We start from the raw sequence: 14,913 nt of genomic DNA, 5'->3' as shown, positions 1-14,913 counted from the left end.
ACCTCGATTCACAGGTACTCCACCCTCCCTCAACCGGCCGGGTGCCCTCTCTTGGGACTAAATGCTGAAGGAGGGACTCTGCTTCTTCTTCTGGGCATCCCCTCGGTCCCTTCCCAGGCAGGCATCTTTGCCGAAAAGGCTTGTCTTAATAATTATTATTAACAATTATGGTGTTTTTAAGCACTTACTAGGTGCCAAGCACTGGGGTAGATATGAGTTGATCACGGTAGATACAGTCCCCTCTCCCACACGGGGCTCAAGCTCTGAATCCCCATTTTACAGAAGAGGTGACCGAGGCACAGAGAAGCAAAGTGACTCGCTCGAGGTCACAGAGCAGACAAGTGACGGAGCCGGCATTAGAACCCAGACCATACCGACTCCCAGGTCCGTGCTCTATCCACTAAGCTACGCTGCTTCACGTTGGTGGGACACGGGTTCAAGAGGTCGGCTGGACGGACCGGTGCGATTTGAGTGAGACAGCGGGGCAGAATCGGCTCACCTCGACCTGGCCTCCGGAGGATTTGGAGACGGGGGAAGCTGAACTGATCACCCCAGAACCCCCACATACACACGTATGCAATGCAAGCCCACCGCGATCTCTAAGCAGACAGGGCCTCCGGACCCCAGTACTCACGGAGTGCGTCCGCAGGGCCGCGACCGTTTTCGACAGGGCCATTTCCCACAGCTCGTCGATGTAGGCTCTGTTGACCAATCCCTGGGTCGTGTGTAAAATATGATCTTCGACCACGAAAAACCTTAATAAGAAGGACAGGAAAGGACAGGTGTCAGAAAGGAAAGGCACGCAGGTCCTGAGGATGAGGTCTGGGGAACGTCCCCCCAAACCAGAAAGAACAGCGCGACCTAGGGAGAAAAGCTGGGCCCAAGAGTCAGAGGACCCGGGTTTCAATCCCCGCTTTTGTTGCTTGCCGACTGTGTGACCTTGGGCAAGTCACCTTTCTTTTAGTTTAATATGGTATTCGTAAAATGCTTCCTATGTGCCAGACGCCGTGCTAAGTTGTGGGGTAGTTCCAAGCTAATTGGGCTGTCCCTGTCCCACATGGGATTCAATCTTAGTCCCCATTTTACAGATGTGGTAACTGAGGCACAGAGAAATGAAGTGACTTGCCCAAGGTCACACAGCAGACAAGTGGCAGAGACAGAATTAGAACCCAGGTCCTTCTGAATCCCAGGCCTGTGCTCTATCCACTAGGCTACGCTGCTTCTCACTTCACTTGGCCTCAGCTTCCTCATCCGTAAAGTGGGGATTCGATACCTGTTCCCCCTCCCACTTGGACTGAGAGTCCCACGTGGGAGAAGGCCTGGGTCTGAACCGATTGTCTTTTAGCTACCCTAGCAATTAATAGAGTGTTTGGCACAAACTAACAAATATCTCACTGATTATCATTAGGCCTCAAAGCAGTACCTAGGCAAGTTTGCAGGTAAATTTCTTTGTTCGGAAGCCTGTTAAGAATCCTCAAGAATCACCCAGGTTTCCCCCCGGCACAATAACCCGTGTTCGCCTGTGGCTCTCTCGATCGAGTCTCTGCTCCAAAGGCCGACCCGTCGATGATATTTACGGCACACGTACCATGTGTAGAGCCCTCTACTAAGCACTTGGGAAAGTCCAACAGAAGAAGAAATGACCCCTGACCAAGAGGAGTTCACAAATGACCCCAGTGGCATTTTGGTCCTACACTGTACTTTAGGCGCCAGGTTAAGGGGAGGAGGAATGTGAGGACCCTGAAAGGCCCAATAATAGGAATTTACAAAGAATGGGGAAGAAAGGGAGTGGCAGACTTCGCGGGGTGGTGGGGGGCACTGTGAACCTTGGTCCCCAGATCAAATATGAAATCCTGGATGAGATAATCCTGCATATCTCTTAGGAAGAAATAGCTGACCCCAATGGGACACAGCATGTCAGGGAGATAAAAAGTTTCATGCTAAACTGTGTTTCCCCAATTTTCCTAGTCCCCATTTAAAAGGCAATTGCAGCTATCACCCCTGGGCCTCCAGGCTGAATTCAGACCCTTCTTTTCAATAGCTAGCTCCCAGACAGTTCCTAGGTAATTGACCTGTGAAGAAACTAGGATCAAACAAAGAGGAGGTGACTTTGGTGATAGGGCCGGGTTCACCCCAGGCTCACCCCAGGCTTGGGGAGGGTGGGATTCACACCTCTATAGGGGACATATTGTTAGGGAACCACACAGATTTGGACATCCCTATCAGTGGATAGTCAGGTAAAGAATAGGAAACCTCCCTATAAGGCCCCACAGAACTGATTCCCTCCTGGGGGAACCCTACTAACTAACTGACATTCATTAAGGGGATTCCAGCCTGGTGAACAGGGCACGGGCCTGGGAATCACAAGAACCTGGGTTCCGGTCCCGGCTCCGCCGCTTGTCTGCTGGGTGACCTTGGGCAAGTCACTTCACTTCTCTGGGCCTCAGTTCCCCCATCCGGAAAATGGGGATGAAGACTGTGGGCCCGAAGCCCAACCTGATTATCTAACCCCATCGCTTAGAACAGTACCTGGCACATAGTAAGCGCTTAACAAATACCATAATTATTATTATCATGGGGATTGAGCCCGTGAGCCCCACGTGGGACAGGGCCTGTGTCCAAACCGATTTGCTTGTATCTACCCCAGCGCTTAGTAGAGTGCCTGGCACATAGTAAGCGCTTAACAGATACCATCATTATTCCCTCATCTGCAAAATGGGGATCTGATACCTGTGAGCCCCACGTGGGACCTGATGACCTCGTATCCACCCCAGCGCTTAGCACAGTGGTTGGCACATAGTACACAGCATTACTGGACTTCCACAGCAGCTGTCGGATCAACTGACTGATGCAATCCACCTGCCCTGCCTTCCTTTGTCCTGCCCACCAGAGGTTGCAGGGATGCCAGAAAGCGCACTAAATTATGAAAATACAGGTGCTCCCTCAGCAGAGGTCATCCCCATACCATTTCCAATGATCAGCTCCCTGAGCCCGGAACGTCTCAGTTACCTCGTCTTTAAAATGGGGGCTGAGAGTGTGAGCCCCATTTGGGAGAGGGATTGCGCCCAACCCAATCACCTGGTATCTACCCCAAAGCTCAGTGCGGTGCCTGGCACGTACTAAGCACTTAACAAATTATCATCGTCATCAGGAAAGCCACCCCAAGAGCCAGTGGTCTGAGACACTGGGAAACAGCCCCAGGGCACAGGGCGGGAATCACCCTTTGGCATCTGTCCAAGCCTGAGAAGGCCAGCCGCTCAAAACGCTCCAGCCCAGGCCACGGTCTGAAATGGGGAAACGGTCCAGCTCCCCATCGCAGGCTGGAAAACCGTCTGCTGAACGCTCGGGCCCTATCGGGAATCTCTGGGCAAGAAGGGAAAGCCCCCCTCCGGGTCCCCCTCCCGCCCCTCACCGGGGTGGCAGGCCTCCTCAATTCCCACCCGAGGTCTCCGGGCTGTGTCGATCCCGCTGTGCCCTCCGATGGCCAGTGGCCTGTCCCCGGAGACATTCAAGGTCAGCTCCTGGGCCTATTTAGAGCGAGGGACAGAAAAAGCATACCTACCCTACAATTTGATTGAAATATTTCCGGTAGCCATCTAGGGTTTCGTGCTGCAAACGAAGCAGAGAAGAGTTATTTGAGGGTGAGGGCGGCCGGTCCCGAGGGAGGTCGGGGCAACACCTCGCTCCTCGCCCCCGCCTGGTGCCCCGCCTTGCCTCAGGCTGGGTGGGGGGGAGGATCGTGCGGGGTGTGGGAGGGGGACAGCGGGGGCTGGAGGCCCGGACTCCTACCCACCATGTTGGACGGGGGCTGAAGCACCAGGCGGGCCTGTTTTCGTCTTTGTTTCCGGTAGTAGTTCTCAAAGGTTTCTCGGGCTCCCTGGAAAGAGACGAAAAGAACGCTGAACTCATCGACTGGTGGGAAGGGCCGGGGAGAGGAACAACAATCCCGCCTGAAGTAGAGTCTCCCTCCCCAACTTCTCCCTCCAGAACAACGAAGGAGGCTTGCACCCGTCGTCCACATGTTTTGTTTTATTGCCTGTCTCCCCCTTCTAGACTGTGAGCCCGTTGTTGGGTAGGGACTGTCTCTATATGCTGCCAACTTGTACTTCCCAAGTGCTTAGTACAGTGCTCTGCACACAGTAAGTGCTCAATAAATACAATTGATTGATTGATTGACTGGTCGACCCGTTCCCTGCCCAAAGTGAGCTTATCTGGACTCACCTTGTAGTCACTGTTAACAGTTGCGCCTGGCATTCCTGCCTTGGCACCACACCCTGTCCCTGCTGCTCATCTGGAATCCCAGAATTTCCTCTCCGTGCCCAGCTGAGAAAAAGTAAGAAGGCACGGAATGAAGGAGGGAGGGAAGGGGCTGGAAGAAGAGAAAAGATGGGGTGGGAGGGAGGGAGGGTGGGCAGGGAAGGATGAGAGGGGGGAATCCCAGACTTTCCTCTCCGTGCCCAGCTGAGAAAAAGTAAGAAGGCACGGAATGAGGGAAGGAGGGAGGGAAGGGACTGGAGGAAGACAAAAGATGGGGCGGAAGGGAGGGAGGGAGGGCAGGGAAGGATGAGAGGGGAGAATCCCAGAATTTCCTCTCCGTGTCCAGCTGAGAAAGGTAAGAAGGCACGGAATGAGGGAGGAAGGGAGGGAAGGGACTGGAGGAAGACAAAAGATGTGGCAGAAGGGAGGGAGGGAGGGCAGGGAAGGATGAGAGGGGGGAATCCCAGAATTTCCTCTCTGTGCCCAGCTGAGAAAAAGTAAGAAGGCACGGAATGAGGGAGGGAGGGAGGGAAGGGACTGGAGGAAGAGAAAAGATGGGGAGGAAGGGAGGGAGGGAGGGAGGGGAAGGATGAGAGGGATCAGCACCGCCAAGAACATGGGCTTGTCAGCTGTGTGACTTTGGGCAAGTCACTTCACTTCTCTGGGCCTCAGTTCCCTCATCTGGAAAATGGGGATTAAGACTGTGAGCCCCCCGTGGGACAACCTGATCACCTTGTAACCCCCAGCGCTTAGAACAGTGCTTTGCACATAGTAAGCGCTTAATAAATGCTATCATTATTATGGGCTTGGGAGTCGGAGGCTGTGGGTTCTAATCCCAGCTCCGCCACATGTCTGCTGTGTGACCTTGGGCAAGTCACTTCACTTCTCTGAGCTTCAGCTCCCTCAGCTGCAGCGTGGCTCAGTGGAAAGAGCCCGGGCTTTGGAGTCAGAGGTCATGGGTTCAAATCCCGCTATGCCACTTGTCAGCTGTGTGACTTTGGGCAAGTCACTTCACTTCTCTGGGCCTCAGTTCCCTCCTCTGGAAAATGGAGATTAAGACTGTGAGCCCCCCGTGGGACAACCTGATCACCTTGTAACCTTCCCAGTGCTTAGAACAGTGCTTTGCACATAGTAAGCGCTTAATAAATGCCATTATTACTATTATTATTATTATTATTATTATTATTAACTGTAAACGGATATTAAGACTGTGAGCTGATTACCCCGTGACTATCTCAGCATTTAAATCAGTGTGTGGTAAGTGAGCCCTTAACAAAACCACAATTATTTTTATTATTAGTGAGAGGTGAGAGGTGTGAGAGGGCAGGGGGCAGAGAGTGGAGAGGACTGAGCAAGAGAGAGTGTAGAGAAGAGAAGAGAGAGGAAGGGCATCTTTACACATCTGAGGATATGCTGTTTTCTGTTCAAGGATCTGAGATTTAGTGTAATGTTGGGGTTGGTTTACACAGATTCTCTTTTCTCAAAACGAAGTCTGCCAGAAGCTAGGAGACCTATATCATTAATAGACCCAATTCCTCCTGGAAGGGGCTAGAGCGGTGGTGGGAAATCCCCAGACTCTTTCCACCACAGAAATAACGAGTTCACCATTCGAGGTTCGGAAAGCGACCCCTCGGTGTGACCAAACGACTTACTCAAGGTCAGGTGGGAGAAGTTCAAAGGAAGGACCCTTTATCCCCTGACTCCTAATCCAGTTCCCTTTCGACCACGGCAGACTAACCCCCAGACCCCGGAGGTGTGGAAATCCACACAATTACCAGACTCCAAGGCTGTTTTCCAGATCGGCTTCCTCCGGCCTGCAGGGCAGACAGAAGTGTGCCGGTGAGAGCCCTCGTGATGTTTACACTAACCACGCAGTGCCAAAAAACGAGCTTTCTGGAGATGGATTGTCAGTCCTTAAAATGATCCTTGCAGGAAAAGAGGACAGTATATGGATGGGAGCAGAAACAGAGCAGAGCAGGGGAGGGCGATGGTAATGAGGTCATCTCCCCGGATGGAAGGAATCCTGACTTAGCCCTCGTCTCCTCTTCTCTCACTCCCTTCTGCATCACTCTGACTTGCTCCCTTCATTCATTCTCCCTCCCACCCACACAGCACATATGTATTTATATCTGTAACTTATTTATTTCTATATTGGTTTATGTATATGAATGTCTGTTTCCCTTTCTAAACTGTGAGCTTGTTGCGGGCAGGGAATGGGTCTGTCTGTTATATTGTACTCTCCCAAGTGCTTAGTACGATGCTTTGCACACAGTAAGCACTCAATAAATATGACTGAATGAAGTGGCCTCTGGAATCCCCTGAGCTCTCTAGTTTTCCCTCTGTTGAACTCCGGCAGGGGACGGCAGGAGGGCCCGGCTGGTCAGCACGGTTACCCAGCCCTGCTCGATTCTCGGCTGGCACTTTCCGATTTCCGTTCTTCCACCTGGTCGCCCCATGAGGCTGATGTGGTGCGGTCGGCGAATCCCAGCTCCCCGGAATGTAACCGCCTTGGGAGAATTCCCACCTCTTTAATGTGGCTCTCCAAACTGAACCATCCTGCTCACCCTCTCCCCCTCACACTGTCCTCTTCCTCTCTCCCACCCTCCCTCTCAAGCCTCAATGGCGAGCCTACGGAGGCTGTCGGGGTTTCCCCGGCACCTCCACACACGTCGCTTCCTCTATTCTCCTCAATCTCGCAGGGTGGCAGGGGAGGCCCGGTCATCCGCTCCGGGCCCGGGGAGGTGAGCCAGGCGAGCGCCCGCGTGAGACGGGTTCGTTCGGCTCAGGAAGGTCCCACGGCAGCCCGGCAGCCGGCCCCGTCCCCTCTGCCAGGCCTCTCGGCGATGCTGCCGTCAAGCAGTACTGCCACGGGATGCAAAGGAGGTTTGAGCAGATGAGCCCCGGGAGCCTGGCCTGGTTCGCCACCCTCGCCTCCGCGCCCGGCTCCAGGTGATGGCACAGCAGCTCACTGCCACGGAAACCCCAAAGACCCACAGAGACCACCACGCCGGCGCCCTGCCGGATTGGAGCGGCGCCAATGTCCCAGCCCCTCCCGTTGCCCTGTCGTCCTCAGGCTGAGGCTGGGCCCACCACCCGGTTGGGTTGCCAGGGCGGGGAGGACAGGTGCCCTACAGTCCTGGGTCTAAGGCCCGAGCGAAGAAGAGGGAGGAGGAGTCATTGGCCCAAAGTGGTCCGCTCCCTGGTCAGAGACAGGATAGAACAGGACCCCCGGCTACCAAGGGGCTGGCCACGGGTTTGGGGGGAAGGAGGAGCAGGAGGAGGAGGAAGGGGGAGGGGCGCATCATTGTTCTCCCAGCCCTGCCTACAGGAAGCAATATTTTCCATTTGGCCCTGGGCAAAGCCTGTAATTTCACCACCCCGGCTGCAGCTGGAATTCCCTTTTAACTGCCCGGGCGCCCTTGTGAAGACAGGTTTATTCGGAGGAAAAATACAGAAAGGGCCATTTTAATTTGCCTGGCTGGGATGGGGGGGGGGGGCCGCTTTTCATAGGGCCAGTAATGAGGTTCAGCGGGATATTACACTTGGCCATATGGCTAATTTGCACAGCAGGCCAAGCGCGGGCTTTGCTTTCATTAGAACGGCCCTGGAGATGAGAAGAAAGTGTGAGTCCGAGATGCCCCCTACTGTCCGGATCCAGAAAGGGCCGGGCACCCCCTGCCCCCCCAGCTCGGCCCCACTTCGACCTCGCCGGCCAAAAAGCCTGGCCAAAGGCCCGGCCGTGGTGATGGCGGCCCCCTCGGGAGGCCAGAAGGGCGAGGAAGACGTCCATGGCAAACGGCGGGGCATCCCAGATCCCTCCGATGGGGCGAAAAGGCGCTCCCAGTTCACCCCGTGCCGAGCCCCCGCAGAGGCTCGAGCGAGGGTGCCACCATTAAGCGGGGCGGCCTTGTCGCTTCTGTTTGTCTTGGCGCTCTCCCTCCGCCTTATCCCGGGCCTGACCCGGGCAGGGCCCACACTGCTACCGGAATGGGGGAGAAGAAGAAAGGAAGAAAGATTGCTCAAGATTATGGAGGAGGAGGGTCTGCGCTTTTGAAGAAAGTAAACATTATGATTAACAATCCTGGCCTTTGTAATCAGCTTCCCCCCTTCCAAGACAGAGTGTTAATTTATTAAATATCTCCACAAAGGGTCTTTTATCATCTGCCTTCCTTCGGCTGGCTTCTCTCAGGGCCTTACCAATTACAACTAATAAAGCTTTAATTGACGACCGCTTTTCATAACCCCTGACCCTACATGATAAACAGTTGTGCGGGAGTAGCGAAAGGGTAAACCTCAAAGGGACCGGTATCTTAATCACACTTAGCAACCCAAGCTCCCGAAAATTACAACTGACTCACCTGCCCGGCCAGAACATAAAGCCGGACTTCCTCCATGATTAAAGCAATTGATCGAGGGAAGACTTGAATTTCCCTTTCAGGAGCCAAGCGGGCCTTCCCCAAGATGGGCCCGGCCGGTCGGGGAAGGAGCGGTTCCCCTCGGGCTCCGATGCTAGACCGCGACACGGACGGGTTCCCTCTGAAAAAGGCCTCTGATCCCGACAGAGAGCTTGCTGGGTGGCAAGCACTTGGAACCAGGGCCCTGGCCCACGAGGGGCTCACAGTCGCAGACTCGGGGAGGGTGGGTACCCTTGCCCCGCTTTACTGATGAGGGTGGAGTGGCAAGAATGCCGGCCTGGAACTCGGGGAGGTCGTGGGTTCTAATCCTGGCTCCACCACCTGTCTGCTGTGGGAGCCTGGGCAACTCATTTCACTTCTCTGGGCCTCAGTTATCATTATCATTATTATTATTATTATCATCACCATCATCATCCTTATTACCTGGGGGCCGTACATGAACTAGTACGAGTCTTGACTGGTGCCTGGATTTCCCGACTCCCAGCCTCACACCCTGCTCCCAAGGTCATGTGGTCTCTGGTTTAGGATGGCAATCTCTGTGGTGGAAATGCAGTCTTTCCCAGACCTGCCACTTCCTGCCTCTAACAACAACAACAACAACAACAACAACAACAATAATAATAATAATAATAGCACTAACGGTATCTGTTAAGTGCTTACTTTGTGCCAAGCACTGTACTAAGCACTGCAGTAGAAACAAGATAATCAGATCCCACATGGGACTCCCAGCCCCAAATGCGTCCTGCCTCCTTCCCCTCCCCACAGCACCTGTATATATGTTTGGACAGATTTATTACTCTATTTTTTTTACTTGGACATATTTACTATTCGATTTATTTTGTCAATGATGTGCATCTAGCTTTACTTCTATTTATTCTGACGACTTGACACTTGTCCACATGTTTTGTTTTGTTGTCTGTCTCCCCCTTCTCGACTGTGAGCCCGCTGCTGAGTAGGGACCATCCCTATATGTTGCTGACTTGTACTTCCCAAGCGCTCAGTACAGGGCTCTGCACACAGTAAGTGCTCCATAAATCAATCAATCATATTTATTGAGCGCTTACTGTGTGCAGAGCACTGTAGTAAGCGCTTGGGAAGTACAAGTCAGCAACATATAGAGACAGTCCCTACCCAACAATCAATCAATCAATCAATCAACCGTATTTATTGAGCACTTACTGTGTGCAGAGCACTGTACTAAGCACTTGGGAAGTACAAGTAGGCAACACATAGAGACAGTCCCTACCCAACAGCGGGCTCACAGTCTAGAAGGGGGTGACAGAGAACAAAACAAAACATATTAACAAAATAAAATAAATAGAATAGATATGTACAAGTAAAATAAATAAATAAATAGAGTAATAAATACGTACAAACATATATACATATATACAGGTGCTGTGGGGAAGGGAAGGAGGTAAGGCGGGAGGGATGGAGAGGGGGAGGAGGGGGAGAGGAAGGAGGGGGCTCAGTCTGGGAAGGCCTCCTGGAGGAGGTGAGCTCCCAGTAGGGCCTTGAAGGGAGGAAGAGAGCTAGCTTGGCGGATATGGGATGGGGGGGCATTCCAGGCCAGGGGGTGTATGGCGGATGTGTAGCGGGCCAAAAGCGAGTAAAATTGAGGAGCTGGATGTTCCCCAGTACTGCGGGTGGCAGATCCAATTTTTCTTCATAAAACCGAGTAACTAAGCAGAAGCCATCAGGAGGCAAAAATTAAAGGGTTCTGCTGAAGCGGTAGCAAGCCGAGACTAGATGGCTACATCTTCACGCCTCCTAAAGATGATTTCTTACTTTGTCATTGGCAGGCATTTACTTAAAATGTTTGTCTGTGGGGTGTGATGAAACCAATCCAATAATCTGCTTTTAACGCCCAACTTCTCCTCTAAACTCCTTGTGGGCAGGGGTCACATCTACCAACTCTGTTGTAGTGTACCCTCCCGAGCGTTTTGTGCGGGGCTCTCCACAAAGCAAGCGAGCGCTCAGTACATACCAGAGATCAATCGATAACCAGCGATAGATAAGCAGTATGACATAGGGATAGGGCACGGGCCTGGGAGTCACAAGGTTTGCTGCCGTTTGTCTGCTGCATAGGGATAGAGTATGGGCCTGGGAGTCACAAGGTTTGCTGCCATTTGTCTGCTGCATAGGGATAGGGCACGGGCCTGGGAGTCACAAGGTTTGCTGCCATTTGTCTGCTGCATGACCTTGGGCGAGTCACTTAACTCCTCTGTGCCTCAGTTCCCTCACCTGCAAAATGGGGATGGAGACTGTGAGCCCCACGTGGGATAGAGAGGGTCCAACCCAATTTGCTGGTTTCCACTCCAGCTCTTAGAATGGCGCCTGGCACGTGGTAAGTGCCTAGCAAACAAATAATAATAATAATAATGATAGCATTTATTAAGCGCTTACTATGTGCAAAGCACTGTTCTAAGCGCTGGGGAGATTACAAGGTGATCAGGATGTCCCACGGGGGGCTCACAGTCTTCATCCCCATCCTACAGGTGAGGGAACTGAGGCACAGAGGAGTTAAGCCCACTGCTGGGTAGGGACTGTCTCTATATGTTGCCAACTTGTACTTCCCAAGCGCTTAGTACAGTGCTCTGCACACAGTAAGCGCTCAATAAATACGACTGATTGATTGATTGATTGACTTGCCCAAAGTCGCACCTCTCCCCACCCCCTAACCCCCCCAAATTTTACTTCTCTGGGCTTCAGTGACCTCATCTGGAAAGTGGGGATTGAGACTGTGAGCCCCATGTGGGACAGGGACTGTGTCCAAACCGATTTGCTTGAATCCACTCCAGAGCTTAGTACAGTGCCTGGCACATAGTAAGTGCTTAACATATGCCACAATTATTGTGATTATTATTATTAGACCGTAAGCCCCTTGTGAGCAGGGAAAGAGCCTACCAATTCTATTGTATTGTACTCTCCTGAGCACTTAGTACATGCTCTGTAATAATAATAATAATAATAATAATAATAATAATAATGGCATTTATTAAGCACTTACTATGTGCAAAGCACTGTTCTAAGCGTGCTGGGGAGGTTACAAGATGATCAGGTTGTCCCACAGGGGGCTCACGGTCTTAATCCCCATTCTACAGATGAGGGAACTGAGGCCCAGGGAAGTGAAGTGACTTACCCAAAGTCACACAGCTGACAAGTGGCGGCGCCAGGATTTGAACCCATGACCTCTGACTCCAAAGCCCAGGGGCTCACAGTAAACACGACTGAATGAGTGAATGAATGAATGAACAGGTAATGAATCCCCATTTTACAGATGAGGGAACTGAGGCCCAGAGAAGTGAAGTGACTTGCCCAAGGTCACACAGGCGGGGTTAGAAACCAGGTCCTCTAATAATAATAATAATAATAATAATGGCATTTATTAAGCGCTTACTATGTGCAAAGCACTCCCAGGACTGTGCTCTTTCCATCAGAACACGGTGCTTCTCTACTGTACTTTCTCCTGCTTAACACAGGGCTCTGCCTGTAGTGAGTGCTCAATAAATACAACTGATTCATTCATTCACTCATTAATTCAATAGTATTTATTGAGCACTTACTGATTGACTGATTGACCTTGCGAGAGGGCCTCCATGCCACCCCCCGGCTCCTCAATCAATCAATTGTATTTATTGAGTGCAAAAATATAATTGATTCATTCATTCATTCATTCAATCATATTTATTGAGCGCTTACTGACTGACCTTGCGAGAGGGCCTCCATGCCACCTCCCGGCTCCTCAATCAATCAATTGTATTTATTGAGTGCTTACTGCGTGTGGAGCACTGTACTGAACACTTGGAAAAGTCCAACAGAACAACATAATCGAGTTGGCAGGGTCGGGTCCGTGCCCACATCAAGTTTACGCCCTCAGCGCCTCGCGTTGGGAGCGGGCAATTTCCCTTCTCTGTCTCTCCCCGCCTGGCGGGACACAGCCCAGATCTTGACAACGGCCACAGATGACGATGACGAGGAGCCCAACCATTGGGAACGTTGGAAACGCTGAGAAGCAGTGTGGCTCAGTGGAAAGAGCCCGGGCTTTGGAGTCAGAGGTCATGGGTTCAAATCCCAGCTCCGCCACTTGTCGGCTGGGTGACTTTGGGCAAGTCACTTCACTTCTCTCAGTTACCTCATCTGTAAAATGGGGATTAAGACTGTGAGCCTCCTGTGGGACAACCTGATGGCCTTGTAACCTCCCCAGCACTTAGAACAGTGCTTTGCACGTAGTAAGCGCTTAATAAATGCCATATTAAAAAAAAAATTGCTCCACACCCCAGAGTGCTAGGGAAAGGCCAAAAGGATAGTTCGGAACCTGGCCGGGCCGGCTCGGCTGTGTGGCTCGGGACTGCTGGCTGACTCGACGCCCGCCCCTGAGAGACCGGCCTGGCCCGGCGGGGAAACGAGGGCAAGCAATAATAGAGCGATAGCGCTAATGGCGACCCGGGCGTTGCAAAGGAGGAAAACCGAATGAAATTCCGGCCCTGATGACCGTGACAACAGCCCGAGACACAGCGAGATTGCCCAATGTCGACTGCTTCACGCTACCTAAGCGCCAGGCCCTTTATTTATTTATTTATTACTTATTATATTACTTATTATTTATATATTTATTACTCTATTTATTTATTTTATTTGTACATATTTATTCTACTTATTTTATTTTGTTAATACGTTTTGTTAAGCTCTCTGTCTCCCCCTTTTAGACTGTGAACCCACTGTTGGGTAGGGACCATCTCTATATGTTGCCAACTTGTACTTCCCAAGTGCTTAGTACAGTGCTCTGCACACAGTAAGCGCTCAATAAATACGATTGAATGAATGAATGAGAACTCTGGTGGGCCCCGGCTGGGTTCTCGCGCCCCACCCGGGTGATTGGGGTCAGAGGGGGCCCATCAGGATCCCATCAGGGCGTCCGGCGTGGACGGCACCGTGGGCTGGCAGGGCGGCGGGACCGAGCCCTGAGATCTCGCCGCCCTCCCCGCCGTGGACCCAGGATCGCATCTTTTCCGGCTCTCCGGAGCCCGGCTCGGAGCGACCCCGGTCGCCCACAGGAGCGTTGCCAGTGTGGCGGTTGGGGTCAGTTGGCAGCCCTAAATTGGAGAGAGACGATCTGATTGGGGCCCCTCGCCTAGAATGCCCAGTCTGGGAGAGCCCGAGCCCAGGAGGATGCCAGGCTGGGTAGGGGGCCGGCTTCAAGCCCTCGTTGGGAATTGCTCCGTCAGGATGAAGCCCCGTCTCACCCTGCTACCGAGCTCTGCTTCAGAATGGAAACCAACCCCAAGAGAGAGCCCGACGGGTGAGTTGGGCCGTGACAGGTGGCCACCCGTTTACCGCGAACCTATTCTCTGGGCAAGGAGAGGGTCCCAGGGTTAGGCCCCTTCCCTGTTGGCTTCAGCTCCACGGCAGGGCAGAGTCTTCCTTTGGTCTGGCCAGTGGAGGGAGGGGGGAGAGGAGGCGGCAAGTGATGGACTCGCTGAGAAGCAGCAAGGTGGAGTGGATACCTGGGAGACAGGAGGACCTGAGTTCCACTCCCAGTTCCGCCACTTGTCTGCTGTGTGACCCTGGGCAAGTCGCTTTCCTTCTCTGGGCCTCAGTGACCTCATCTGTAAAATGGGGATAAGAGCGTGAGCCCCACGTGGGACGGGGACAGTGTCCAACTCGACGTACCTGTATCCACTCCGGCTCTTAGCGCAGTGCCTGGCACGTAGTAGGGGCTTAAGAAATACCTTTATTATGAGCTATAACCCGCTTTAACCCAGTCTGCCCCAGTGGGCACTGCCCCTGCCCGTTTCTGGCCACTTCCCTCTCCCACCTGGGCCAGGCCTCTGCCCTCACCCAGCTTCCACTGCTTCCGGCGGGCAAGGACCACACGGACATCCCGGGAGCAAGGCGGCAGATGGCCGACTAACGCTTGCCAAGAGAGTCGTGAGGGCCCTGCCCTCCCCACCTGTCATCACCGGTGACCCAACCTAATGGGAGAAGGGGGATCGGCCCGGCCTAGTGGTTAGAGCCCGGGCCAGGGAGTCGAAAGGCCCTGTGTTCTAATCCCTGCTCTGCCACTTGTCTGCTGTGTGACCCTGGGCAAGTCACTTCCCTCTCTCTGGGCCTCAGCGACCTCATCTGTTAAAGGGGGATTAAGACTGTGAGCCCCACGTGGGATGGGGACTGTGTCCAACCCGATTTGCATCCTCAGCGTGGCTCAGTGGAAAGAGCCCAGGCTTTGGAGTCAGAGGTC

General features: G+C 52.9%; 1 protein-coding gene across 3 annotated transcripts in view; it reads right to left on the bottom strand.

Moving 5' to 3' along the window:
* EXOC6B (exocyst complex component 6B) overlaps window positions 1-14,913 on the bottom strand; it is a 388,942-nt gene that overhangs the window by 172,556 nt on the left and 201,473 nt on the right. For all 3 annotated transcript variants that reach the window (XM_038745562.1, XM_038745563.1, XM_038745564.1), the window contains exons 9-11: window positions 3,794-3,877; window positions 3,563-3,609; window positions 635-755 (exon numbers count right to left, since the gene is read on the bottom strand). In XM_038745562.1, the coding sequence (XP_038601490.1) occupies window positions 635-755; window positions 3,563-3,609; window positions 3,794-3,877 (252 nt within the window). The remainder of the gene's footprint in view (window positions 1-634; window positions 756-3,562; window positions 3,610-3,793; window positions 3,878-14,913) is intronic.

The sequence above is a fragment of the Tachyglossus aculeatus genome, chromosome 4 (assembly GCF_015852505.1).
Source record: "Tachyglossus aculeatus isolate mTacAcu1 chromosome 4, mTacAcu1.pri, whole genome shotgun sequence".
NCBI classification, from domain to species: Eukaryota; Metazoa; Chordata; class Mammalia; order Monotremata; family Tachyglossidae; genus Tachyglossus; species Tachyglossus aculeatus.
The sequence above is the reverse complement of the archived record's forward strand: the minus strand, read 5'-3'. Positions and strand labels throughout refer to the sequence as shown.